Source organism: Photinus pyralis, unplaced genomic scaffold, assembly GCF_008802855.1.
Source record: "Photinus pyralis isolate 1611_PpyrPB1 unplaced genomic scaffold, Ppyr1.3 Ppyr1.4_LG10, whole genome shotgun sequence".
Lineage (NCBI taxonomy): Eukaryota > Metazoa > Arthropoda > Insecta > Coleoptera > Lampyridae > Photinus > Photinus pyralis.
In genome coordinates, this window is record NW_022170250.1 from 576,703 (window position 1) to 604,644 (window position 27,942).

Consider the following 27,942-nt stretch of genomic DNA (forward strand, 5'->3'; position numbering starts at 1 on the left):
GTGGCCTGTAGAATCCATAATTTCAAACAGTTCCAAGATTGGGCTACTAGTTCAAAAGTTACAGCCCTTTGAATTTTCTTTCGAAATTGGTTTCTAGTCAATAACTTTTGATTGAGAAGTCCGTTCGAAAAAGTGACTTTTTGAGTTATAGAATCGTGAATCGACAACATATTACGAGCCCCCTAGCAGAGTCCCAAACCTAGTTACTTTTCTAGTGACTTTTTCGCGTCTAGTGACTTTTTCTAGTGCCTTCTTGAGTTATTATCGACCTTATATTACTACTTTCTGCTTCTTATGGAGCTTTCAAACTCTTTTGCTTCTTCGACGCTTTTGACTTGTTCGGATCCCGCGCGGATTTCCCTTCCTTGGCTCCTTTCAGCTTCTCCGTCGTCGACATTTTCCACATCTTCAATTCAGCCCCGCTGTTACAGGCAGGTGAGTTGATGTCGTTGGGTGTCTAGGAATTATGATCGCAACAAGCTTTTTGCTACGGGAAAGTCTGATTCTCGTGAAATTATTTATTCGCATAACTTAACTTAAATTGCGGTCATTTGCTGTTGGTCCTGTAACACGTCGTATAATTCGATTGGCGTATACATTAATTGACCACTTTAGATCGCTCAAGCGATCATTTTGATGGTAGTGAAAGTGTGGGGAGGACCGCTAATGGTAATCAAGTCAATGGTTGATGAGTGAAATTATAGCGACATGATTGGCACCGTTATCGTATATACCTACATAACTTATAAGGTATTTGTAGCGTTCGGCTAGGATTTCACGGTGTAAATATGATTCTTGGTTGCTTTCACAAAACTGCACTATACCTACCTGTACGTGGATATGCAGTTTTTTTCTCATTCCGTGCATGACTGTTCTTGTGACTCAGAATTTGAAACTTTACACGGAAGTGTCACGTAATATCGGCTTGTTTACATCTACATGTAACACGCATAGTTCACAGGTACATACAGTACCTACATGAACAAGTAGTGTGAGACAACCTTTTTACCTCATTTTGTAATACCAGCAAATTGCTATGCAAATATCGACCGACCTCGATTGTGTAAATGTCGCCGCTTTTATAAGCATCCTTCTTTTTGTAGATAATGAACTTCAACTATGCCACCGGCAACGCTACTTCTAAGGGAACCGGCGACATCCTCCCTAACCTCCATAGTTGAGAGGTCCCAGCGAAGACTCCCCCCATTTGCTCAATACGACTTGCGGATCAACTCAACTCAACTGGACCTCGAACTGATATCCTCTCGGCCGGTGACCGACCCCAAATTAGCAACGGACGAAGGATTCGAATCGGACATCGACACAGTTTCGCTAGTTTCCAGTGATGACAGTTTTACCTCGGGAAACGTGCGCGAACTAAAAATTCAAGAGACTGATAGCGCGAACGGTTCCGCAAGTTCTGATTCGGACACCGAACCGGTAATCGCAAAACCATCCCCTTTACCCGCCACCCCCACGACCGAAAGTCATAGTCTAGTCAACTGCGTGTGCTACACGGACATCAAATTCCCCCACCTCCTAGTGTTTGTGATCAAATGCGACGCTCTAGTGTTCAAATTTGAAAATCTGACGGCCCTTAAGACCTTCTACTCCAACTTCAGCACGTTTAAGGCGATCACCAATCAGAAAACCTACAGCTCGGCCAACACCAAATTCAACCTCCTGCAAAGGACAGACAGAAATGGAATTACCCACATCGAGATCACGAAAGGACTGGAAACTCGGCTCAGCCTCCCAAAGGGTCCGGACAACAGCAAAATAATTAGCCTAAATACGCCGGATTTCAAACCGGCAAACCATAATGAAAGTAGACTGTATCTTAAAAACGCCAATTTGAGACAGCGCAGTGAAAGTCATTCGCACCGATCGCCTTCGATAGAGAACATTTTAAGTACACAATCACTTTCGAACACCAACAGCTTAAAGAAAGTCTGGAAGTCCGCCGAGGATCTTCTGGGCGAGGCGCCCAAGCGACCCGAACGCAGGCGTAAGAAGCAACGGGCACCGGACCCTCCCAAACCCGCCGTGCTCCCCTGCCAACTCGTGCGCGTCGACGTCAAACAGTCGCGCTTCCAGGCGCTAACGCAGAAAATCCTCCCGATGTACCCGGCGAAAAAGGCGCCGGAGTGGACCTACTCGGTGCCGAGGTTCCTGCGGCGACCGCGAAGTCAGAGCGAGACGCGCAATATCACCTCCCTCGACTACGGTTACGTCGACTTCACCTACAAGACGGAGGCCGTCTCGAATCGCCTCTTCGGGATGTCGTCCAAATTGAAAGACTTCGGCAGTAAGACGATCGGTCGCAATTACGATTGGGAGGAGACGCGCAGGGGTAGCCTCGGAGGGCTCGGCTACGCCAACGGGGGTAGTTTAAAGAGTGTGATTAAGAAGGACGATAATAAACGGAAGAGTAACGAGAAGAAGGTGACATTCAGTGCTTACACTACTGTGCAAGTCGTTTAAGACTGCGGTACAACCTCCTCTAGCAGTTTTGGCTAGATCCAGGTATTGTGCACATTGTTGTTACGTTTCTAATATCCAACACCCTGTATATAAAAGCTAAAGTGTATATACGATGTAAATTTTTTAATAAATCTTTTTGTTGACTTGGACCCTACTTGATTACCGTCGTTGAAAGAGTGAGGTAAACTAAGAAAAAATTAAATCGTTGCTTTATGGAGCAAAGTACAAGAAGTAGACCAAATTACACGAGCTGTGAGCTCGAAAGTGTTATAAAATCGTTAACCCGCAGCGGAATTGGTGTGTCGATATCAATCAAGCGGTGCCTCTTAATTAAGTTGTAAGTTTGCAAACACAGAAACTAAGTACATCATTAACTAACGGTGCGTTTTAACATAAATCCCTTGTAGTTCAAGGTTTTTGCTTCTGGTAATTAATTAGGCGTCCATGTAATTTGCCGCTCAATCCCTTTTTTCTCACTGAACATTTGCTTTGCCTTCTTTGACATTCATGATGGTCACGCTTCTTCAGTTTCTTTGTCTATCATCTACTTTTTGGCCTTTCTTGATTTTTTAACTCTCTCGGCGGACTCTCGCGGAAATTCTCAAACTCTCTTTCTTGTGACTTTGATTTCTTAATGATCTTCGGCTTCAAATTCTCCGGCATTTTGCAGTTTGCGGACTTGTCTTTTTTGTTTTCTTCGAACCACAGCATAGGAAATCTTCAGTTACGTCACGTGTTGCGAAAGGCGCAGGTCGTCCAAGCATTCTTCTGTTCGATTTTTCATTATCACTCCACCTACCCGACTCCTTCAACTTCCTGACTTCGTAATTTCTCACGCTTCTTCCCCTTTCCGGTCTCTTGGTCGTTCTCGGCTATTTCCTGAATTTTTAACGTTATTCACTTGTTCCCACGCATCCAATTGCATTGTTCAATTTCTTCGTTCGCCTGGTCGAAACCCTTACATTTCTCCCTCTCTCCCCAATTCTTTCAGATTCCTCGATTTCTAAAGCTTTCTCGGTCTTCCTTTGCTATGCCTCCTCGGCTCTGTCTTTGGCTTCTTCCTTTTCTTTACTCTCATGGTCTTACGTTTTTTAATCGCCTTTGGACCATTTTACGTCTGCAATTCCTTTGACTCCTATGAATTCATCAGGATTGGCTTCCTCGGCACTTTTCCCTTATTGCCTCCGCCTATTGTTATTTTTGATTTCGACTTCCTATGCTCCCTCGGTTTTCTTTGCATTTCTGACTACCAAAGCTTCTATTATGTCTTCGCTATCTTATGCCTCCTTAATTAACTTCGGCTTCCTTGGCCCCTCGAATGCTTTCGCTTCTTGGATTTTTTCGGATGATTTTTCGATTTCTTTCTTTACTTTTTGCGAGCACTTTATTTTCTTTCTCCACCAAACCGAAGGAGGACTCTTTGTGTTTCCGGGACATACTATACAAATTACCGTTGGGATCCATTAACTTTCTCGTCAACCTGGGTTCCTCATTCTTCTATGCAACCTTGACTTCTTCGAATCTTCCAAAGTTTTCACCTTCCTTCTTTAGCCATCCTCACCATGCACTACTTCCTTACTCCTTCGGCTGCTTCATTCAGTTCTTGGTATTTCCAGCTCCGACTCGTTCGGCTTTTCAAACTTCTTCTATTTTCTATTTTTTCGTGATTATGTCTTCTTCATCGCCTTTCTCGGTATGGTCGTATGTCTTCGAACTCCTTTTCTGTTTCTTTACTCGCTAGATTCCAGCCTCCTTTTTTCTAGATCGCATTTTGCTTCTTCCGACATCTTTTTTTGTTACTGCGGGTCTTCAGATGCCATTGCTTTCTTAGCCTTAGTCCATCGACTTTCTTGTCTGCCTAACCTAGCTCTCAATTTTTTTGATTTCCACGCTTTTCTAGATTATGCTTTCCTTTTTTCCTGCTTCTACAGCTTGTTCTGTTTCTTTTGTTTTTTCGACTTCTTGACAAAATCAACTGAACAGGGGACATGGGACCTTTTTTTTAATTTATCGCGCTCAAAAGAGGAGGTGCACATCCTCGATGATATGCTATAAGGTTCGCGACAGCAAATGGCTTTAACTAATTTTGGGTCCGGAAAAAAGAGTGCTTTGTCGTTTTTCGATTTCTTTAGTGCCCTTTCCTGAACTGTTTCGTCGTGGTCAATAAAACGTGCTAGCCTTTTTGCACGGAATAATTTCCGATAGATTCGCTAATGAAACACGAAAATCCTTTTAAGGAACGCGCTCTGAATTACAAAATTTTACAAGGAAAGCTCGTTTGATCGTGTTTGTTTATTCATCAAGGATGTACTGACAGAGGTAAAGCCACACGTGGTCCTTCGAGCCGGACAAGTAACGATCCTCGCCCATAATTGCAGCCTCGTAATACATTAGCCACATACGACAGAAACCTTAAGAAGGCCAACTAATCACACTCATGAAAAGTCAAATTCATTCATCGGTTCGCACGCAACGGGGAGAAGAGGCCGAAGAATGTTGAGATAATCATCGATTCAAAGCGCAAAGATTGTGTTTAGAAGTGCGTAGCCGAAGAACTGGTACTTAAGTAGGTAGATGGCTTAAGGCGCAACAACTTTCCCTCACAGTGCTACACTGGATGGAATTTACAATAACCTCATAACAACGTTCGACGATGGCGTGTAGTGTGTGTAAGTTTTTTTTCATCAATTCTTTCTTCACTCTGCTACTACTAAAAAAACCGGATGAACATCTTCGCCTTTTTCCCAACCATATTTTCAATGCCGTAAAGGTTAAACACTTAAAGACAATAAATTATAACAATACGATTGTTTATTCATTCAATAATGACAATGAGAAAAAGACATAATTAAGAGAAAACCTTGGGAAATGAGCAAGTTCGTACGTTTCTTTCGGTTCCCATTTCATTCACTAAATTGTTATAATTACAACTCGCGTCTTCGTACATTCACTCGTTAAATTTCTCCCATCGCAATTACTCGATTTTGACAGGCCGCCGCCGCGGAGTAATTGGAATAAAAGCTACGTTGGTGGCATTTATGGTAAGAGTATGCGTTGACCTTTTCGGAAAATAAACCAGATATTGGAATTTCTAAGGTAATGGCGAGTACTTTATTATCGAGTTACGCAATAAAAGAAGAAATATGCAAAATGTGTATAGCCGGACAACGACGGTTGTTTATTGCGGAATATTCTTACATAATTCGCAACAGTTATTCTATTTTTTGCGCTTTTTTATGGTAAAGGTAAACGATTCGATTTATGGCTCGTGGGGTTTTACGACCTTTTATTCTTCTGTCCACTGCTCTTCTTTCAAGATAAGTATGTATTTGGTAACGATATTGGTCCATAGTACTCCTCGGTTATGTCCACTGTATCTTTAACAAAGTCTAAGATTTTGATAGGGCGAACCTTTGTTACTTCTTCTTGTGTAATTTTCTCATTTCCACGTAGGTGCCTTTGGTGTGGTGGTTCTTCTTCCTCAACACAATCCTTGCAATCAGTCCCATTTTGTGGAGGTGTGGTCAACCGACAGTGCTCTGTGTCTTATCTTCATCCTACATGGATAATGCAGAAATATCTAGGAATGGTTTCCTCCTTTTCCTTTTGGTAAGGTTCTTTTTTAATAGGCCAACAGTTGCCACGGTTGCTTTTTGTCCTAGGCTTACAGAGTTTCTGTAGCCTCCTTACTCTCCACAACTAGTACCCTCCGGCAGTAGTCATACTGAGGGTTTTATCTTTAGAGATTTCATTAAAGGTGACGATCCCTCCTCGCCATTGACTCTCGGTCGGTATGCCTCTGCCTTAATTACTATAGGTGTAGCGACGGTGAGTTGAAGAGTCTCCATACCTGCTGTAGAGGTCCCCTCGGGGCTCAACACCTCATCCCTTATGCGTCGCTCAATAAGTCTCTCCAATAGATTTAGGAGAAACGACGTTAGACTGATGGGTCTAAGCGACTTTGCTTGGGCGTAGGGGTCTCGTCCAGGTTTCGGTATGAATACGACGTTTACTCCACGCCATAGGTATGCACCCTGGAGGGTAACAGGTCAAGACCTTGTTGTAGTAGAGCAGGAAATATTCCACCCATCCCTTGGGATTTATGCGAAAGTTTTCACTACCCACCTTTTTGGTTAGGTAATTAGGTTCACTATCTGCCGATCCAAAATCCAATTTCCTTTGTTTCTCCTGAGAAGTGGTGCCAGTAGAGTCATTGATTTGCCCGCGTGATTTTGAGCGAGAGCTCTTGATCCTAGAAAGTGTGACTGAAGCAAAAGCTCCAAGTCTCCTTTCGGGTGTCTGATGTATAACCCCCCTCAGTTTTCTTCAAGGAATCGATTTTTTATTCCTTTTGTAGAGCTCTTTGGAATCTGGAATTTGTTCAATTTCCTCGCTGTACCTTTTCCATAAGTCATTTTTTGCCTTCCTCATGGCATTCGGTGAGTGTAGCTTGGATTGAACCCCATTCCCTCGTGTGTTTTTTCTTTATTAAAAAGCTTCCTTGTCTGTGCTCGCAATCCAGAGAGTCCCTTGTTGTTTTTTTTGTATATTCTGCATCTCGTCCCGCCCTGGTTCAGTCTCGTCTCGCGTGGTCTCGCCATACTATCCAAAATTGGTGTAGAGCATATAAAAGGCACCACGAAGGCATGACAAATAATAATGACGTTCTTTATCTATCTGTTAATCACGAAACATAATTATGCGTACTTTAAGGATTTTATTTACCATTACCATTCTGCAGCTAAAAATATTAGTTTTCATAAACTGTATCTGGTAATGTAACTAGGTAGAAAAGTCTCACTGAATTCTTTGTTACTTAAATACTTAAAGATAATCTGTCCAAGTTATTTTGTAAAATCTTACTTTTATGGTCTTAACTACGCGGTAAATATGCAAGTACCTATACCTACAGTAACTGTATTTGGATATGTCATATGTCCACAATATACATTTTACCTTAAGCCGTGCCTTTATTCACATAATTTCGCAAAAACACAAAGAAAAGTGTAAACTCATACTAAAGTACCTATAGCATTTTAGCCCCAATATGGCGACCAGAACGAACTACCAATCAAAAACGAGATACCCGGTTGTATCCGCTGTTCTAAATTGAGTCACACATACCTAGAAACGATTGGATTTAATGCAATAAACTTGTGAAAATACAATGAGAGCATTAAGGGCTTTTAATATAAAGGAATCCGCGATATCCTATTATAAGTATTATAACCAAATCTTATTTTTCCCGCAAAGACAATTACCATTACTTGAGCCTGGTGTTCTATACTTCTTTGAATTCTTTAGATTCTCTAAGTCCAAACTCTTAAGGTTCTTCAGATTATATTCTTTTTAATATCAGTCTGATTCTTATATTTCCTTGATTCCTTCGATTCTTCATTTTCTTCAGACTTTTCGACTTCTCAGGCTCGTTCACTCCTTCACATTTCTTATTTCCTTTTATTCTCTTTGGAAGAAACCGATGATTCTTTAAAATTCTTGAAATTCTTTTTTTTTCAAAATCTTTAAATTCTTCAGATCTATTACATCTAAATCTAAATGCAATTCTCTAAATTGATAAAATTATTCACAAAAATCATTATGAAAAATCTGTCTCTACTGTTTATTGAAAAAGGGCACAATTGGCCCACATGATCTTCATCTAACCTAGTAAGATCTGCCCTCTGGGCCAATTTTCGGAAGTATAAGCACATCGTAATGTTAACAGACTAATTAAGGCTTTTCTTCAAAGCTAATTAACGGTGTAAACCGATGGGTGTGCTGTTCTAACGCGTGAAATGACACTTGCTGCAGCCGCTTTGCAAATATAGGAAGAAAAATGAGCATCATCCGAAGATGCAATTCTTCCTAACATTATGTGAAAGTGTCTTAGGTTCATGAGAAACCATTGACCTTTTAAACATAAACCATTGATAAATCTCCAATTATCAGGAAAGTTAAATTTCTCTTCTTCGCGGAGACTTTAATTATAATTGAATTAAAGTCTCGACGAGTCGATTACGATCGACGCTTGGGACGTTTGTCCCGTTTTTCTCGAAAACCGGTCACAATGGGAAGATCTAATGGCTGACCGGATGCACGTCTGATTGTGAACATTCTCTTAAACAATCGACAAAAACTACTCTAGCGTATAGCAATATCCGCCTTGTCATGGCAACGACTATAATTCGTTTAAATCGAGATACCGAAAGAGGTGTGTGCATCTCCGCGAGCGATTCCTCTTTCTTTGTTTTAGAATGCGGCCGCGTTTTTTTTTTCTCGTTTTCACATTAAAGAAGTATAATTTTAACAGCCCATTTTCTTAATTCGAGTTTACACGTCGACGTTCGAACGCTAATTATATCTGCTGTCACGATCGATTTAGAAATCGCGCATTTGGATATCTTGGGCAAGAAGAAATTAATCGGAAGATTTGCATTTTATCGCCTTTTGGGTTGTGCGATTTCTCAACGCAATTCAATTGTGCTAATCGAGCAATTTAACATGCAGATTCGGGAACAGTTTTGCACCTAAATTTCGCGAAGTCGCCGAGGACCAAGAACTTTAATGAAAGCGAGAAAGGTGAAGAAGGCAAGGATGCTTTAAGTCGAAGACTCTTGTGGTCGTTTCGAGAACCTTTTAGACCTTTTCCAAAACTAATAGAGTCTCGGAAAGCTTTGGAAAGGACTCCATCAGTAGCGCTAGAAAATTTGACTGCTTCTATAAAGCCTAAATCTAGTCCGTAAACTCGGAGAGCTATGGAAAACCTTCGAAGAGCCTAAAAGACCGCTAGGTCAAAAACGGTTTCGAAAGTTCCGAAATTGGCTTAGAAAGTCCTCGAATGCTCCGGAAACTAACATGTTTAGAGCGCTCTGTGCACTCTCCAAACGGTTTTTAGGGTTTTTGCCTACCTTTTGGTTTCTTTTTTAAAGCTCTCTACGTCCGCTCTAAAGTTAGACGAACCTAGAAGGGTTTCTGGTGGCACTACGCCAATTGAAACTTCGTAGTGCTACCCTACTCTCATAGGTTATAGACACAAATCTATCGGCGCAACGTAGTGGGGGATTCTGCTTGGCTTACCCACTCCTTGGCCTAGCATGTTTACTGGCACGAACTGTGCTTCTGCCAGAGCCAGTGGGCAGCCAGTGCAATAACTGTTCTTTTCGCACGCATTAGCCCTCCTACTCTCGGTAGCAGTCCGCTAAGCTTCCCCATTAACTGTGGTGCCCTGTTCGTTGCCCCTATATTACGTATCCCTCCATCGTTAATCTTCAACCTATGATCATTTCCAGGTATTTCATATCTCTCTGAACATAATGTATCTGTTTTCCTTGATGAACTTTTCGCCCCTTTTAGGTGTCGGTGCCAGTCTTTGCAGCTGCTAGTTTTAACTTGCTTGCCTTGCGTTGAGTTTTCCAACACTTTTTACAAGCGCCTGTAGGGCCAGGTCATCCGCATAACACACGATCAAAGTCTCTTCAAAATCTCTTTAACATTCCTTGAAATTCTCTTTAAAGGCTCTTCAAAGCCTCTGCCAAGTCTCTGTTGAAGAGATTTCGAAGACATTGAGCAGACTTTGAAGTGATTTTGAGGCGACTTTTGTAAAACACAAATTTTATTAAGAAGGTCCACGTTTACAGAGCAATTCGTCTAGTTTGATAGCTGAAATCTATTAATTTCTAAAACTATAAGAAGACGTGGAAAACTCCCCAAAGGACATAGAGCTTTGGAAAAACTAGATTTTGAAGAGGGATTTTATAGTGATTCGGAGGCGTGGAGAGACTGAATGGATTCTGAAGGAACTGGAACGATATTGAATGGAATGAAAATACACCTGAAGAGATACTGCAGGAGTAGGTCAAACACGTGACCTTCTATAGCTCAGTTGGTAGAGCGGTGGACTGTAGATGTAACGAGTTAACCGTAATCCATAGGTCGCTGGTTCAAATCCGGCTCGAAGGATTTTTTGTTATACCAATTTTGAAACAGCAGTTCTTCATATACAATCAAATGGAGGACTTTCTTCTTCCAAAGCTGAAAAGTGTTGTTACTTGAGTAATTCGCATTAATATTGCAATATATCGACCTTTGTCTATTTTTAGCATCTCATATCAATATTGTAATTAAACGACATGACATAACTATGAGATTATAATTTTAGAGCGAAAGGAGTGGTTCTGCATTCTGTCTCCGTAATCCCAAATGATAATTGTTGGTTGACGACATATTTAGCGAAAACGCTAATAAGCAAAGTGTGTCAGACCACGGTTCAAATTGGAAACAGTAAAAATAAATGCATTTCTTAAACGTTCTAAGTGACCAGAGGTTAATTAAATTCACAGCCATGCTTCTTAATGTGTAAATGTTTATTGATGTCATTATGCAAAGAACGTCAAGGTGAAAATGGATACCGATATTTGTTCAATTTATCTTGTTTATTCTGCTTAATGGGATAACTTTCTCGATTAACAATTTTGCTGTTGAAATCTTCTGTTTTTAGCTATTAGGAGAATGGGATGTGCATTTCTGGGTTCCATGCAATAATTTTGGAAACGATTTAATATCATAATATCCGTTCGAGCAGACGAACAGATCAATCAACATTGAAGAAGTTTAAAATATTCCAAAATAATCAATTACATAACTCTTTATTGAACGAAGACATGCAGTTGAATCAGGATCATTAATCGCCTAAATCAGACCCAGGAAATTTCTTCTCTATGATCTCTAAGAATTTGGCATCCAGTTTGTTCCCTTTCAATTGCAAATGTGCCAAAGCTGGTAAATTATCAAAAACTGTCTCGGTCAAATCGACGATCGTATTGTTTTCGAGGTACAGTGAGTACATGGAAGACAGCCCCTCTAAAGTCCCCGGTGAAATGTGCGTTAATAAGTTGTTTGACAGGTTGAGTTCCCGAAGCGTCTTCATGTCATCGAAGGTCCCTGGTTTGATCTCCAAAATTTTGTTGTTGTTCAAAAGCAGATAGTGCAAGTCTGATGTGATCGGAATTGATCCTTTGTCTAAAACACGCAGTTCGTTATGGCCCAAATTTAACTTGTTTAGCGATTTCTGCGATTGAAAAACCTCCGCCGGTAACTTTTCGATAACGTTCTTGGATAAGTCCAAGTAAATCAGGTTAGGTAAACCGCTGAAGGCATCTGCCGGAATATCGCCCAGCTGATTGCCATTTAAGTACAACAATCGCAAGTTGCTCAAAGGCTCGAATATTGCCGAATTTATCGTTGAGATTTTGTTATCGCTTAACGACAGCATGTCCAATTTAGACAACCCCTTGAAGGTATCCTTGTTGATCTTCGATAGGTGGTTATTGGAAAGGGTTAGACCTCGTAAGTCTACAAGCTCATCGAAAGTTCCCTGTTCCAGCTCTTCGATTTCGCTGTCCGTCAAGTGCATATCTGTGACATACTCCAGCCCAGCAAGAACTCCTTTTTTCACAAATTTCAACTTGGTCTTCTTAATATGCAGATAGTTCAGGTTTTTCAGAGCAGAAAAGCAGCCTAGCGGTAAATCCTCGATGGGAATGTCTTCAAGGGTCAGACGTCGAAGGGCGGGCAGCACCTTGAAGCTATCGCACGAAATGTGGCCGATCGGGTTGGTTTCCAGATTGAAATTGGAAATCGCCGATAATCCCTTGAGACTTTCCCCATTTACGTTCCTAAGTTTATTACCGGCCAAATTCAAGGACCTCAGCTTGCGCTGTTTCTCAAACGTACCCGCTTCGATGATTTCAATCTCGTTGTTAATCAAGTCTAGGCCGCCCAAGTGAGCTAGTTTATCAAAAACTCCCTTCTCCAACTTGGTAATGCTATTGTCGGTGAGGAGAATTTGTTCGATCGAACTAAGCCCGTCAAACACTCCAGGTGGAAGGGTTCGAAGTTTGTTCTTGGATAGATCTAGATTGGTCAAACTTTTCAGATCGTTAAACTGAGTCGTTGAGATTTCCTTCACTTGGTTGTCGTTCAAGGCGAGCTCCTCCAGACTTCCCAGTCCATCGAAGGAGTGCGGTTCGATCAGTGAAATTTTGTTCTTGGACAATTGGAGCGTTTTCAGTTGACTCATTCCTTGAAAATTGCCGGAGACGATTTTCTCCAGTTCGTTGTTCTTCATATTGACGTCTTCAACGTTTGGATTCCCTGAAAATAAACCTGATGGTAGCGAAGAAAGGAGGTTATTCTGCAACTTCAGTGATACCAGTTTGGGCATGGCTCTAAATACGTCGACGTCTAAGCTAGCGATCTTATTCACGGCGAGATTAATAGAGGTCACTTGAGGAAGGTGTTTAAATAGATCTTTGGGTAGTGCGTTGATCTCGTTGTGGGAGAGATCGAGCGATTTCAAGTTTTTCAAAGTGGATAGAAGATCTTCGTGCAGGATTTTCAGATGATTATGTCCTAAATGCAGTTCATAAAGCGCGTCAAGGTCGTGGAAGATGTGCGCTGGCAAATCTTGCAACTGATTCTTTTCCAATGAAAGCTTTTGAAGATTAACCAGGCCCTTGAAGGTTTCCCCATCGAGCAGATCGAGATTCATTTCATTAAACCAACCTTGTTCAAGTAGTATGAGCTTGGATAGCAACCCAGTGGGTAATTTCGTCATGTTGTTTCCCGTCAAGTACAATGTCTTGATATTAGGGGAATGATCGAAAACACCCGACTCGATTTCGACCGGGTTAACATCCTGCAACTCGAAATAGGTTATCGAATGCATATCGTCGAACGCCCCTTTCGGAATACGTTCCATTTTAGTTGAAAGAATCTGGAACTGCTTTAAATTGTAGAGTTCTGCAAATGCCTGGGAATGAATCGAGCCCACGTTGTTAAAACGGATTAGTAGATTGTCCAAATTTGTCAAGTTTTTAAATGTCCCCGCCGCTATAGTTATGTTGCTGTAAGCGATAACGAACTCCTTGATATTTTCGTAACCTTCAAACCATGTCGCCTCCAAATCGATTTCACTATTTTCCAACTGCAAACCGGTAAAGTCTATAATAGCGTCCTCCAGTTTGAGGCACTCTTCTATTCCACTTCTTAATTGTTTCAAAGAACCTATTCTTTGGCAAACCATCGTATCCGACTGGCAATTACAATCCTGCGACTGCACCGTGGCCAGTCCAATTAAAAACAACAATAGTAATGGCCCCATGGCAACCTAAAAGAATGATACAGAAATCTGAGTCGTGGCAAGTGCTCGGTACTCACCCCGTATCATAGACGCTCAGCAACTGAATCCGGTTGGGTCATAACAACGAACCCAAGAAGTTATCATACTGCATGCTATCTGCATTTGGTGACCAGAGGCGATAACACTCATCAGGGAAGTTCAAGGGGCACTCTGTTGCAAGACGGATTACTAGCCATCACACAGACGCCCACAAAGGTAAAACTCTTAGGGCACCACTTGAGACTAGTCCGCAATCCCCGAACGAGGGTGCGAGTATCTATACCTGGGGTCAGTTAAGCTAAGAACTCTTTGAGAACCCTTGCGAAATAATTTAATAAGAAAAGAAATCCAATGTGTATCACAATTTGCTACTTAAAAAAGTACAAACAAACTTACGTAACTAATTGGTGCTGCATCAACATTTGCAACATTTTTAACGGATATAAAAGATGTAAAACTAAATAGCTACACCTGCAGGATTGTCGATTACATTTTCCTGTGATTTTATGTTCGGCACAGTCCTTGATTAATAAGGGCCCGCCATGCCGTCGTTCATTTCGCAGAAACAGATGAAGATTATGTCGACCATTTAACCAATTTCGCGTCTGGACCCATCAATCCTTGACTGTAGACTCGTTGATAGTGTGACTCCGCTCGGCGCCGACGTCCACGTTAAAAACATTACGTAGGTAGTGGAACTTTTGTGAAAGCAGAACGTAAACAACGCTTATCAGTATTTGTCTGAACACGTAGGTAGCTACCTGTTCCCCGGCGGCCAACCACACAAAATGTTCAACAGGCTTTTGGCAAAACTCAACATAGTAAACGCGCTACTTCCACAGGTAAGCCTAAATCACCTAGGTAGTGAGCATCACTAGCAGATTTTTAGATCTATGCCGGCGCAGTAGCAAGTTCGGTCCATCTTTGGATAGGTGTGGTGCACACTTACTCCTCCGTGCTAATCCCTCAACTGCGAAATGGCGCCGATGCGTTGGAAGTTACAAAGAACGAAGAAATGTGGATAAGTAATAATGGCAAAATCTTGTTAGCTCATCTGCAGCTCAACTTTTAGTTAATTGCGTTTGCCTTGTCGCGCTGTGCCAGTCAGTGCTCGGTGGAATCTTGACGGACAAGTTTGGTAGGCTGCCCATGTTAAAATCTAGCCTGATTTTCCACGCGATCGGATGGGTTACGATCGCTTTGGGAAGAAGTGGGTCCATGCTGATTTTGGGTCGGACCGTCACGGGAATCGCCATAGGTTGCGTCTCCTGCGCGTCACTGGTGTACGTTGCGGAGGTCTCCACGCCAACACTTCGTGCGCCTTTGCTTGCGTTATCGATGGTTTTCCACGAGCTGGGGTCGCTGGTGACGTACATCATGGGGTACTTGACTTCATGGCGAGCGGCTGCGTGGATAACGTGCGGATCGGGCACTATAGCCACGCTGTTGGTGTTCTCCTTGCCACAAAGTCCTTCGTGGCTTGTTTCGAAAAATCGAGAGGCAGAAGCCAGGAAATCCTTGCGCTGGTTTAATCGGAATGACACCGACATTGTGGAGAAAGAGTTGGAAACTTTGAAATCGGAAGCAAGAGGAAGAGTACACAAGAAGATTATTATGCGCAATTTAATACTTCCAACAGTGTATAGGCCGTTTCTAATTTTGACACTTCTGGGGTTCGCCCAGCAATTTGCAGGAATGAGCATACTTGCGAGGAATTCAATAATTTTCTTTGAGGTACTTAAGCTTTAAACTTTGACGTCATCCATTGCGATTGTTTTAGGAACTTGGAACACAATTCGATCCATACATTGTATTCTCTTGTATGGCTCTTCTACGCATTTTTACTGGGTTAGGGCTGGTAGTGATCATGGGCCAGTTTGGGAGACGACCGATTATGTTTATTGCACTTCTTGGCGTCTTTTTGAGTATGATCATGTCAGGGCTGTACACTGCATGGATTGATGAAGGTGAGTTTTTTCACAGAAGTCTCGATAGTTAATTCAGAGTTTAGGTACCACGCATCAAACCTGGGTGCCACTGTTCATGCTTAACATTTACACTATATTTATGGTAACAATAGCAACAATTTCTGCTACTCTATTGGGCGAACTGTTCCCCGGTGATGTACGAGGACTTATCACGAATATCACCTGGGGGCTTAACAACGTGTACACTTTTCTATCTATTTTTGCGTATCCATCGTTACTGAGTGGCCTACACGGAATAGCAAACGTACAGTTCTTCTTCGCGGGAGTGTCGGCGTTGGCGTGTCTAATATTGCCTTTTTTACCTGAAACTCACATGAAGAGATTGTCGGAAATTGAGGCACACTTTTCTCCCGATAGTCGAAGAAAATCCGTAAAGAAGTTTAACATTGAGATTGACATAATTGTAATCTAGTATTTGCGCTTATTAAATTTAGTTAGACTTATACCTGCCTTCCTATCCACTCCCCAACTGGAAATCAGCGCCTGCAAATTTCCTAAGAAATCAAAGAAGTTGCACAACCGACGAAATCAAGGAGATAAAGGAACTTGAAGATTTCCAAAGACTGAGCGAAGAGGCCGAGTGAGTTTAGGAAAGCAGGGAAATTGCCGTAAAGTTAAATAAAGTCGATCACATCGAAGAAGCCAAAGAAACCTAGGAAGTGGGACATGTTAAAAGACGATAAATGCTCCAAATCTCGACGCAACCGAAAGATAAGAGGGAAAGCTTGACAAGAGAAGATGGCGAAAAAGCTGAAGAAGTCAAGAAGCTATAGGAAATATTATAGAAAACAGGAAACGTATTCTGGTTCGTATTTCTAACATAAAGGGCCTTCGGATGATACTACTTCTAAGATTATAAGTTAAAGAAGAAGAGGGAACCAGGGAGGTTAAAGAACCGAAGAAATTGAGGAAGCAGAAGGTGCCGGATGAAGTAAAAATGTTAACGAAGATAAGTGACAAGGATCTGAAAATGTTACTGTAACTGAAGAACCCTAGCTTGATCCCGCTAGACCTGACAATAGGTATAAATAATTTCGAGTTTCAACAGGTCTTCAGCGCCTTGGCTGGAGGGTACGTCCAGTAGAGCCTCCGAATAAACACCAAAATAATAGAAAAATGCCATCTATGAGGGTGCGACCCTGAAGCGCAGTGGCACTGCGAGAACGACGCACTAAACCGGAACTCGATATGCCCCCCCCCCTCCCGTTTGCCCGCTACGGCCACCTATTTTACCTCTACGCGGCGGGGGGAGACGTCGGAAAACGGCTCGTTGAAAGCACTGCGAGGTCCTTCGTCCTATTCGCCTTCCCGAAACGCATTTTGTCTTTTTTCGACACCCCCCGCTTCACCCCTCAAACATGGATTTTTTCTAAATTACAAATGACGTACTTTAGCGTGAACCCGTGATGGTGAAAATCTAGTTAATTTCTAATGTGACGTTTTCGAACAATTTGCGACCAAGTGCTTCAAAAACGTCACTGGACCTAGAAATGTGAAAAAATTGAAGATGCAGGAAAAGGGTTTGATGAGCAAAACAAAATTGCGGGTTTACACTTGTTCGAAAGATTTGTGTTGCTTCTACGCTGTTTGATAGGCGGAAAAGTCCAAGAAACCAAAAAAGGGAGGTACCAGTAAACGCTGAAGATGCAAAAAGGCAAAGACCAAGAGGCCGAAGAGATCAACGATATAACAAACAACAACAATTTAATTTATTAATACCGACAATACATATCATGTGAGGAATACGAAGCAGATGTTCTAAAAGTCAAAGATGCGAGAAAATAGAAGTTGATGGCAAGGAATAAAAGAGATCTCGGGCAGGGCACCTTGGAGACATCTTAACCTTCAGACGCACATCTAACCGATGTTTTAGAGGAATTGGCCTGTCGGACCATTCAATTGCCCACTGGTTCTCGCAGTTCAGCATCCACAAACGTGCGGCCTTCCATTATTTGGTTGATAACAGCTGATGGAGCGTCTAGTAATTGGGTTACAGTTCGGAAACTAAATCTTTTTTAGCTGAGTAGAACTAGGGCACCACTCGAGACTGTAGCCCGCAATTCCCGAACGAGGGTGCGAGTATCTATACCTGGGGCCAGTTGCAAAAAAACATTTAATAAGAAAAGAAATTCAATGCGTATCACAATTTGATTGAAAGTACAAACAAACACTAATTCGTGCTGCATCAACATTTGCAACATTTTTAACGCATATAAAAAAGTAAAACTATATAGCTACAACTGCAGGATTGTCGATCACATTTTCCTGCGATTTTATGTTCAGCACAGTCCTAGACTTTTCGACGAACTCCATCAGAGAGTGCGACATGTAGTAAGGGCGCGTCATGCCGTCGTTCATTTCGCAATCTTCGCAGAAACAGATGAAGATTGTGTCGACCGCCATCTAAAGCAAACCACATAGTGTCTTACGTACGGCCTTTGACGCTTACCTCATAAATCGTAATGAAACAGTGCGCTATTAAGTAAGCAACGGCACCTACCAATAACAGAATGGCCCACCGATTGTTTATGTGCACATTGTTCTAGAAAAGAATGAATTAAGTTTCATTGCGTCAACGAAAGTAGGAGTACCTGCGTCAAAGCAACACCTACTAGTAGGGTAGCGACAACTATCAACACTTTTGAGAGTACCAAAACAAAATCTCCCACGGAGTTAATTACGGCGATTTGCAGGACGTTCTCCAGAATTAGCTTGAACGCTTTGGTTCCCGATTTAATGAACTCAGTTCCATGTATCGCTGAAAAAATGTCCATTTATTTCTCGACGCACGTTGTTGCCGTTGCGGAGCTGAAACAAACGAGAAAAACCACAAAAAAGCCTCCAGGAGGAGGCGTGACGACGTAATGCTTGAACAACCGTAGCTGGCAAACGATAGATGTTAAAGAATAAATTGGCCGTGGTCTCGAATGGCCTCGTGGCGGAATCGTATTGCAAATTGAGGTCTGAAAGCAAAAGCCGAAAGAAAAACGGTCCTTTGGGGGCTAAATTGTTCAAGTGTGGAACGGATGAGAACGGATTTAGGAAGTGGTCTGGTTAGATATGAATAGGGTTGTGAGATGCTTGCAAATCTGCCATCCAAAGATATACGAGAAGTCAAAGGTACTTCAGGTTCTCGCGTTTTTTGTGGTTTTTGGTGTTTGCGTCAGACTGTCCTCTTTTTTTTGCAACAACAAATAGCTTACATGTCACAATGTAGGCGTTCCTCGTCAAATACTTCAAAAAGCTTTCTATATAGTTCATGCACTCGTCGATGCGTGATGTAACGCAACACAAGCAGCACAAAAACAGCAGGTACCTCTGAAATCTGCGACAAGAACGTAGGGCAACTCGTAAAATTTGAACGAGTGCGACCAAAAGTGACCCGAACGATATGGTTCCCAAGTGATAGCGCAACATAGTAGACACACTAGTCAGCATAGGGTTACCAAGAGCCGCTTTGTTTCTGAAACAAGAATCAATCATCCTCAGCAGAGTTAGTATCAGTCTTACCGAGTAAAGTACCATCTTGAGACAGTACCAGCTATGATCATATTCTGGCATCCGTATATAAACTGAATCATCCAGAGCATTATGAACAAGTTGTACCATCGAATGAAATGGTATAGTCCGTTTTTGTAAAAAACAATTTGACCAGAATAGATTTCTCGAACGCTACCTGTGCTTTCGATCCAAAGCGTGAAGTACACCCAAGCGATGGCCGCCACTCCCAACGCGACACACGTCTGCAATAACTTACGTTTGTACACTTCCTTCGAAGTGATCATATTACCAAGAGTGGTTGCAGTAGAAGCATCGGAACGGCGGTTATCGACTTTCCTGCCTCCTTTAAAAGCTGAATGACCAACTCGATCCGGCGTCGTAGCACTAACACCACCAGGATTAATATTATGGTGAATATACTGCTTATTATCGCCAACGGAGTCAATCCTTCGGTCGTTTCCGTTAGGTACCTACAATTATATTATCTTTAGTTGCTGGATCCCCCCCCCCCCTAGATTAAATTTAACCGATCCAAATAAGTAAACGAGGGGGTTATGGAGGAGCTTTGAATGTTCTGATAGGTACTTTCGAAACTTCAGAGCTTTCCAGAGTCTCATTCTCCCGCTTTTCAGACTTTGAGAGCTTTCTAGTTTTTTCTATACTGGAAAATGCCAAGAGTGCTCGGAAAAAGCACGAAACTCGGAAAAAGCACGAAACTCGGAAACGATGGATGAGACTCTTTAGGATGTTTCGAAAACCTTCTAAGATCGTTACAATGTTTGATCCAAGCTAAATGACTCTGGAAAACCTACGAAGGTTCTGTAAAATGAACTTTATACAATTCTGGCATTTTTTCAGAATTGCCTATACCCTTTGTACAGAGTACTTTTTAACTAGACAATTTTCAAAATTTTAGATACCATCAAAAGTTTCGAATTTTTAGAGCAAGCAAAAAAATACGAGATTCTGCTTACTTACCAAAAGAATCCAGTAAGAGCAGCACACGCAAACAGAACACCAAATAATACAGTCCATACAAATGCAGCAGTCAAATATCTCAATATAAGAAAGATAACGAACGAGAATGCTACAATAATTACTATTATACGATGTCATACCAACATTACTTATACTTACTCAGTGCCAAAAATGTCAAACCAACAATATCAGGAGTGCAAATCTGAAAATCTCGACCTATACTCTAAAACACAAAGTTTAGTGGTGTAAGTAACGAAATGTATAGAAAACCAACATCAAATATTGAATCGTGAGTTACTCGGTGTTCTGACGATAAGCATCGCCTTCCGAAACGCCTGCAATAAACTGATTAATGAAAAATCTAAGGACATGTTATTATTTACTCATATCCAGAGGGGCAGGTTTCAACGCAAGCATGGGAAGATACGAGAAACAACCTATAACAAAGTGATGGAAACATGCAACTTACTATCGATCAACTTACGGTTTATCTGTCATGTCTTCAGCCTTACATATCTCGGCGTTCTCCACGTTGAAGCTGTTCACCTTTCCGCACACGTTCCCGCAATTATCATGACCAACTGTAATTCTTTCGATATCGCCGGTAACCATGCAGTAACCGATGAAGGCTGCCTATAAGAAAGAATTTATGCTAAACAATTTTCATTCCGTTGTTACGTTACACCGCCCCCTTCCTAAGGATGTTGCCTCCCTGCGACAATTTTTTTATACTCGGAAGGTAACCATCTCCGTCTGTCTTTGAAGATGACTCTGAGACGGGCAGTGAGACTCTCGTAACAAACTGGGGGAACTAAATTCGACGCTGGTGACATTTATAGCCCTGTTGAGACACCACAGGAAACAGAATCGATGGTGCTGACATTCAGTCCTAATGGAAATTTGGGCGAACGGAAAGAAAAACGATCACGCCAAAATGTCTCTGGTGTAATCGATGATGGTGCGCCATTAATTCGTAAGGTAAATACCGGAGGAGTATAGAACAACTAAAGACCTTCTGCAGGGGCACCTCTAAAACGCATTATGCGGGTCACTCTGTAATTGGGCGAAAGTCTGTTGAGGGCCCAGAACAAGAGAGTTATGATAATAATAGGTAATAGGAATGCTGATAGTTTTCCGCATTGAGGGAGGGAGATCACGCTAACCTAATCGCCGGGAGGGAGGGGGGGGGGCGAATACTGAGGCGCTGCCAACGACCATACAGTTAAGCTGTGACATACAGGGTAAAGCTCAAGTAATAATAGCATCAGTACATCCCCCGGGAAATTCTGGCAACACTCCAGAAGCGACTATGTCCGATCATAGAATAACTGCATTTGAAATTAACTGCAAGGGAGCCGTCCAAAAGGGTTAGCGCCCAAGGTAACAGATTTTACAAACATCTCCTTAGAAAAAAACTTAGAGAGCACCCTTTCTGGGGGGACGCCTCCTGCCGGCGTAAGTCTTCTTACCAACTCCATTGTGGAGTCTTTTGAACTGCCATGTCCTCTGAAGACTGCCAAGATGCCTTAGTATTGCAGGGCGCTCGAAAAGCAGAAACCTCACTCCAAAAGGTCACGTAATTTTAACAAAATTAAAATTCGCTGTTAGATTTTCAAAATTTTATATACAGGGTGTAGAATTGGTTTACGCACCAGATTTCAATAGTAATTGCTTTATATTGAAATATTTTCTCACTCAATTGTTTTACAGCATTGTTGTAAATAGATTTTTTGTAGATTGTAAAATTCTGCGTCTATTCTATGTTTTGTTATGGGAAATTACGGAAATTATAAATCTGAAACCTATTTACAACTTCGCTCTAAATTAATTAGGGGAGAAAATATTTCTATATAAAAAAATTGGCATTGAAATCTCTATGGTCCGGTAAACCGGTTCTACACCCTGTATGTATAATTGCTACATTTTCATTATTTTCTCCATATTTTTTGTAATTTCTTATGCATTTCCGACTTATTTTCTACAATTTCTAAATATTTCCGACACGTTTACGAAACCTTCACAACTTTCTTTATCGTTTTCAACGCTTTTCCTAGTTTCCAAAATTCTCTATTATAATTTATAAACCATGCTACACGTTTCCGTAACATTTCTGAAAGTTTGGGCACCAGGATATGATAAACATGTAACTGTAAGTATGAAAAAAATAGTCAAATATCAAAAGTATAGATGTACCGGTAAATTGTGGGCTGTAAGCAGAAAATAGAGAGGAAAAAATTGGTGTCTACCGTTTACCATAATCTAATCACATTCAAAACCGGAAGTTAAGAATCCTCTGTCGCCATTGCGGGTACATTTCAAGGTCACAATAACAAACCGGCAACCGGTTTCATGTATTTGGTTGTAAAAATTCTTCGATACTTACCAAAGCGGCCAAAGAAACGGCCTGTACAATAATAAAAGGAACGTCGGTCCTCTCCCTGTTTCCTGTAACCACATTGTCGGACGAATTCTCTTCGTCTTCGTTCACGTGTTGTTCATATTGTCGATGGCCCCTGATCAAATTGACGGCGGCATTAATCGTCCTTATGGATTCCATTATTCAAGCACAAACTTTCACTCGCTAACAAAAAGTTATTTCAGCATCCACGCACAAAGGAAATTCGAGATCATTACTGAGTGGATGACTAATAATAATCACAGAAAAAGATACATTTGCTTGCGAAGCACATGGGGAATGAATGCATTACATTATCGGCTACATTTAGTTCGTTGTCCCGTCTGCATGCTTGCGCCATCCTTCTTCAGCAAACGGTGGAGGGGCTTAGTAATAAAGCAAGAGGGATTTAGTATTTCAACAAAGTGGGGGTGCTGACTATAAACAAACATTTCGTTATCGATTCGTGATTGTAATAACGGTCCAGTTTTCCTGTTAAGTTTTTTTCCCTAAGCTTTTGTTGATAGTTGCATTGCACAAAAATTATAATCGAACAAACATTTTATCTACGGGTTTTTGTCCCCCTCTCCAAGCATAACTCTTGGACATACTTCAGGCGCCTTGGTTTTTTTCTGCTAAGAGTTGCGTTTTTGTTCTTTGTATCACTAAATTGTGTATAAAAATGATATGTTACACGGTCGGCCTTTTGTTGATTTCAGTGCCATTTATAATATAAATACAGTAGACCAATATCTTCCTAATAGAATATTACAGAGCAAGTTTTACAATTAAACCCAGCATGGCATTGCTTAATAATTTATTATTAACAGGGCCGGTTTAAGTTTAATGCAAAAGTATACTGGCACCAGCAAAAAATAATGAGGGAACAGAGAAAAACTTCATTCACTTTAATTTTTGGTGCAAAATCTTAAATAAATAATGTATTAAACAAATATTAAATATAGTACCTAGGTTTTAACAAGTTTGATTAAATATGAATAATTTCGAAAATAATGTAAAATTTGATGATTTTATTGGTTTACATAGAAAACAAAAAACGTATACCATTATATTAGAAAAAATCCGATACCACTGAATACCGAACGACCCTCGAGATCTTCACTCCACATACCTCACACCCTTAAGGGGTTGATTCTATCCCACCAGATCATCACAGCTTGTAAAACAAATTTTTTGAATCGGCATTAGTTTTACTTTTATTTGAGGTGTCTACATACAAAATTTCATTGAAATAGGTATCTTAACAAATTAAAAAAATTGGGATTGCGCACATACAAAAATTGTAATGCGCATGCGCAATATTTTTTTCCTCTGCATAGTTGCCTGATGTTTAAGTAACGCAGAACGCAGAAAATCGGACATTCATATGTTCTTTGTAACAAGAGTTATAAAAGAACTCTTTTTGGAGGTTTGGGCATTTTTTGGACTGTAACTTTTTGGCATACGTAGCCGAAACGTAACGACCTTTCTTATATCCTGAAGAATATGTGTATCAATTTTCAAAAGGTTCGGACGTTTCTACACAATGTTATCGTGCACAGACGGACAGACAGCAATACAAAATTATAAACGATCTCGAGGATCGTTAATAAAAGTAGAAATATTTGATTCATTTTTTGATGTTGTGGTAAAATGCCCCTGCTGGCTGCATTACCACATTGGATTGCTAATGAAAGCCTTTGTAAAAGGTAGACTTTGGATCGTGGTTCGACAGATTCGTTGAAGCGAGCTTTGAACCAATAAGAAGCAATTAAATCCCTTTCGGCTCGGCCGATCAGCAGTAGGTAGATTTCTTTAACCGCATTAACATATGAAAGAGTCCGCCATTTTGTTCCACTTCACGAACTTGATCGAGATATTCATAAGTAACCTACACCAACTGACAAACCCTTAAAGTTTGGTCGAAATCAGTTCATAATTACGAAAGTTAGAGTCTTTCTTGGAAGTTATATACATAAATATTTTTATTTATTTATTTATTTATTATCCCTCTCTTGTTCAGGGCCCTCAACAGGCATGCGCCCAATTACAAAGTGACCCGTATAATGCTATTTAGAGGTGCCTCTGCAGAAGGTATATCCAATACAATAAGGCCATAAGAAAGACAAAACGTGACTCGTGGAGGAGGTACTGCGAGGAACTTGAAAAAATTCCAGAAGGTACCAAACTCCAAAGAGCCTAACAAGAAGGAACAGAGGGTAGAATCGGTTCCCCAAATTGCTTAAAAGAATGAACCAAGTTTATACATTTAACTTGGGGCCAAGACCATTGTACCTAACTAACATCAACGAATTATAACTTACACGACAAGGAACAACAATTAGACAAGACAAAAAAAACAGAATAGAAACATGAACAGAGTACACACAAAGCGAAAATATGATAAAAACTCCTTGCAAAACAATGAGACTTGTTTACATTACTTAAATTGCACATGGTTACGTTATAAATAAATAAAATAAACGCATCGTTACGTTATGGTTCAATCAAAAATTGTACTGTTTACGAATAAATAAATGCAAATAAGTAATTTGGTAGTTTGAGAATGATGAATGCATAAATGTAATAGGTCATAAGGTTTTATGGACCCATAAATGACCTTTGCGATCTCTAAAAGCCTTTTGACCACTCGTTAAACCCTTGGAGGCTTTCGGTAGGTGTTTGGGTCACTTTAAATATTCTCGAATACACTCTTAGGGACTCTTATAAGGTCAACAATCTGAATGTTTCCTGTTGAAAATCAAAATGGGTACCACCTTTAATGGCTCTTAAGAGCTCACAAAGACTTCAAAATGCTCCTTTTGCTGACTCTTGAAACCTTTTTAAGGTTTTTAAAGGTTTGTAAAGAATGAAGGCCTGCAAAATGCCCTTGAAGGCTTTTGAAAGCAAGATCATTAAATGCTATGAAGGACTCCGCAGACTGTAGTATAATCTAGAAAACCCCTTGAACGATCTTAAAGTGTTTAGAAGTCTTCCAGATGCTGTTGAGGATTTTTGTTTAAATCATGTAACTTTTTAAGGGCTTTAGAGAGTGATAGGAGATTTTTAAAAAGTACGCGACTGAAATATTCTGAATGATCTAGAACAAATGTAAGGGCTGATAAAAGCTTATGCAAGGGCTCTAAAGGCTGGGTTTTTTGCAATTCAATTAAACAGTTGAAATGATTTATAAAACCGAAAATCAATGATGTGTTTGCACTAGGTACTCGGATACAATGCTTGTTGCATAACGGGTCCTTAACGTCGCGCGAGCATGAAGTTTGCAAAACGATTTCCTCGGTGAAGTCCCATTTTTTGAATGTTTTTCTTAGCTCGCTTTGCTTTGGGAAGGTATTAATAGTTTATCTGTTAAAAACAAATAACGGTACGTGGGCACTTGGTGATTAAGTACGGACTACGTTTGCTCACGTGATTGACAGTTTTACCCACACGGTGCGACGTGCAATAAATTATTTTTTTTTAATTTTGTATTTTTACGATCAGCTGACCATGACGATCAAAACAATAATCATTTACATACGATTGCAGTTGTCACACAAATTTGCATATTTTTGTACCGTTACTTCAAAGAAGATATGATGATAATTGATCTTTGCAACAAAGAGAAGGTGGAGAAAGAAGACGAAAATGCTCCAAATAGGTGGAGGGTTTCAGTTCATTTTTCCCAAAAACATTACGCAATGTATGATCAATTTTATTGCGTTTCTTGTTAGCTACTTATATCGTAGGAATTTTTATTTTTTTCTAAACCCATTGTAATACTTTCGATGCATGGTGTAAGTCTCGCGAGCGCCTTCTAATTACAAATGGTAATTAGATGTTCAAAAAACACTTCTGCTTGTTTAAAAATGCCACAACAATTAATAATTGTTTGTAAAGAAAGCAAATCTAACTCAGTTTGTACGTTCCAAACCTTCGTACTGTAACGTAAATTTAATTACGTCGTTTATTTATTTACAAAATTAATTATCAATAAATTTACAACAGTCTTAGTATAATAATAGTAGGTAAATTATAATATTTATCGCTCACAATTTATAACATAACATCGATGTTGGAACTGAACTCGAAACACAATTCGATTTCCTTATATAGCAAACAACATTCTTTCCAGAATGTTCTCGGCGTCTATCGGGATTTCTGGAATATTCGCTACACTGCCCCCCTCTTAAAACTGTTGCGTCTGGCAACACGGACGACGGTTGCAGTGAAGATACAGTTCAGGCAACTCTTGTTCTATAGCACGACCCATATTTCTTCTTCACTACCACCACAGGTGAAGTCCAAGGACTACTGGATAGTTCATTTATTCCTTGTCGCCGATGATTTCTCAGCTTTGTCGCGTTTAAGCTATGGTAGTCTTCCTGGGATGTTGCTGAATAGGTTGGGCATCTCCCGTATATATTTTCTGAGTAGCATATCGCTTCGGCCCAAAAGTCCTTTCTCTGAAGTTAAATCCTTCTGCTGGTGTTCTGGAATCGTACGCAACACATCCAACGCATTTCCACGTATCGCAACTATCAGGAAAGTTGCCTTCTCTTCCTTATTTTATTATTTATTGTGCCTTTATTTTTGATCTCTGTCTCGAGTAGGTGGACCACGGTGATTTTCCATCGAATGTGGGTGGTTTACTTCGAACCTTTGTTATACCAATACTTTCACACGGTTCGAGAGCTTCTTTGTGGGACCATTGTGGAACAGCAAGTAGATCTTGTGCTATCACAGACGATACATCACTTTTTTCGCGTTTTTCACTCATTAGCATAAATTGTTTTATTAGTTTATCGATTTCAGCTTTCATTTCACTTTTTACCGTATAAATGTTATCTTGGACACTCTATATCTCATCTTGAACCATACCTACTTCTTATTTCTTGTTGACCAGTTACGATTTTAGCTTGACCGATAACTGGAGCAGTTGTTTATTTCTAACTAATTATCAATAAATTTATAGCAGTCTTAAAATGGATTAATTTATAACAGTAATCATTATTTATCACTTATGGTTTATAATGTAACACAAGCAAATCGAAGTTGGAACTGTCGCAATCTGATTTGCTAAAGTCGAGCGTTTCCGAGTGGTCGCGAACATTCTAGAACAAAATACGTGATATTTCCCGGACAAATGACGTCACATCTGTCTTCGTTCTTTATCACCGATGACTAATCTCACATGGGGCCACGATGTCTATAGGAATTTCTGGAATGTTCGCTACACTACAAATCAACCTTAAAATGAGGCCGAGAAAGATATACAAGAGCTCGATGAAGAAAATGGAGACAAAAATACGAAGGTGGAACTTTCCTGATTATCTTCTATGGAGGACCATCGAATTTTTCCCTCCTAACGAATTGTGGTATATGGTACGTTTTGGTAAGGAATATAGAATGAGGAG

At 40.6% G+C, this 27,942-nt stretch overlaps 4 protein-coding genes across 4 annotated transcripts; 2 read left to right on the forward strand and 2 right to left on the reverse strand.

Moving 5' to 3' along the window:
- The first annotated feature begins 1,075 nt into the window (after nucleotides 1-1,075).
- LOC116162450 lies at nucleotides 1,076-2,627 on the forward strand. The gene has a single exon (XM_031476069.1). The coding sequence runs from the start codon at nucleotides 1,120-1,122 to the stop codon at nucleotides 2,482-2,484; it is 1,365 nt and encodes a 454-aa protein (XP_031331929.1). The 5' UTR covers nucleotides 1,076-1,119; the 3' UTR covers nucleotides 2,485-2,627.
- Nucleotides 2,628-11,022: 8,395 nt separating this feature from the next.
- On the reverse strand, nucleotides 11,023-13,735 carry LOC116162050 (insulin-like growth factor-binding protein complex acid labile subunit). Its single transcript, XM_031475572.1, has 2 exons — nucleotides 13,702-13,735; nucleotides 11,023-13,651 (listed from the first exon to the last, which is right to left on the reverse strand). Exon 2 carries the CDS (start codon nucleotides 13,643-13,645, stop codon nucleotides 11,165-11,167), a length of 2,481 nt encoding a protein of 826 aa, XP_031331432.1. The 5' UTR covers nucleotides 13,646-13,651; nucleotides 13,702-13,735; the 3' UTR covers nucleotides 11,023-11,164.
- Nucleotides 13,736-14,410: 675 nt separating this feature from the next.
- On the forward strand, nucleotides 14,411-16,094 carry LOC116161761 (facilitated trehalose transporter Tret1-like). The gene is made up of 5 exons (XM_031475224.1): nucleotides 14,411-14,505; nucleotides 14,553-14,688; nucleotides 14,736-15,397; nucleotides 15,444-15,630; nucleotides 15,675-16,094. The coding sequence occupies exons 1-5, from the start codon at nucleotides 14,452-14,454 to the stop codon at nucleotides 16,061-16,063; spliced, it is 1,428 nt and encodes a 475-aa protein (XP_031331084.1). The 5' UTR covers nucleotides 14,411-14,451; the 3' UTR covers nucleotides 16,064-16,094.
- A 1,686-nt stretch (nucleotides 16,095-17,780) lies between these two features.
- On the reverse strand, nucleotides 17,781-22,877 carry LOC116162160 (choline transporter-like protein 1). The gene is made up of 12 exons (XM_031475708.1): nucleotides 22,514-22,877; nucleotides 20,615-20,763; nucleotides 20,514-20,567; nucleotides 20,405-20,465; nucleotides 20,290-20,353; nucleotides 20,131-20,239; nucleotides 19,442-19,622; nucleotides 19,162-19,394; nucleotides 18,855-19,114; nucleotides 18,243-18,409; nucleotides 18,101-18,193; nucleotides 17,781-18,054 (listed from the first exon to the last, which is right to left on the reverse strand). The coding sequence occupies exons 1-12, from the start codon at nucleotides 22,685-22,687 to the stop codon at nucleotides 17,878-17,880; spliced, it is 1,722 nt and encodes a 573-aa protein (XP_031331568.1). The 5' UTR covers nucleotides 22,688-22,877; the 3' UTR covers nucleotides 17,781-17,877.
- Between the last annotated feature and the right edge of the window lie 5,065 nt (nucleotides 22,878-27,942).

Excerpts from the sequence above, each read along its gene's own strand:
- LOC116162450 (XM_031476069.1), top strand. The coding sequence starts at position 1,120 with ATGCCACCGGCAACGCTACTTCTAAGGGAACCGGCGACATCCTCCCTA.
- LOC116162050 (XM_031475572.1), bottom strand. The coding sequence starts at position 13,645 with ATGGGGCCATTACTATTGTTGTTTTTAATTGGACTGGCCACGGTGCAG.
- LOC116161761 (XM_031475224.1), top strand. The coding sequence starts at position 14,452 with ATGTTCAACAGGCTTTTGGCAAAACTCAACATAGTAAACGCGCTACTT. Across the intron at positions 14,506-14,552 it reads TAAACGCGCTACTTCCACAG|ATCTATGCCGGCGCAGTAGC; the intron begins GTAAGCCTAAAT and ends GCAGATTTTTAG. Across the intron at positions 15,631-15,674 it reads CACTGCATGGATTGATGAAG|GTACCACGCATCAAACCTGG; the intron begins GTGAGTTTTTTC and ends TTCAGAGTTTAG.
- LOC116162160 (XM_031475708.1), bottom strand. The coding sequence starts at position 22,687 with ATGGAATCCATAAGGACGATTAATGCCGCCGTCAATTTGATCAGGGGC. Across the intron at positions 18,410-18,854 it reads GAACGCCTACATTGTGACAT|CGATACATGGAACTGAGTTC; the intron begins GTAAGCTATTTG and ends ACATTTTTTCAG. Across the intron at positions 18,194-18,242 it reads TAGGTGTTGCTTTGACGCAG|AACAATGTGCACATAAACAA; the intron begins GTACTCCTACTT and ends ATTCTTTTCTAG.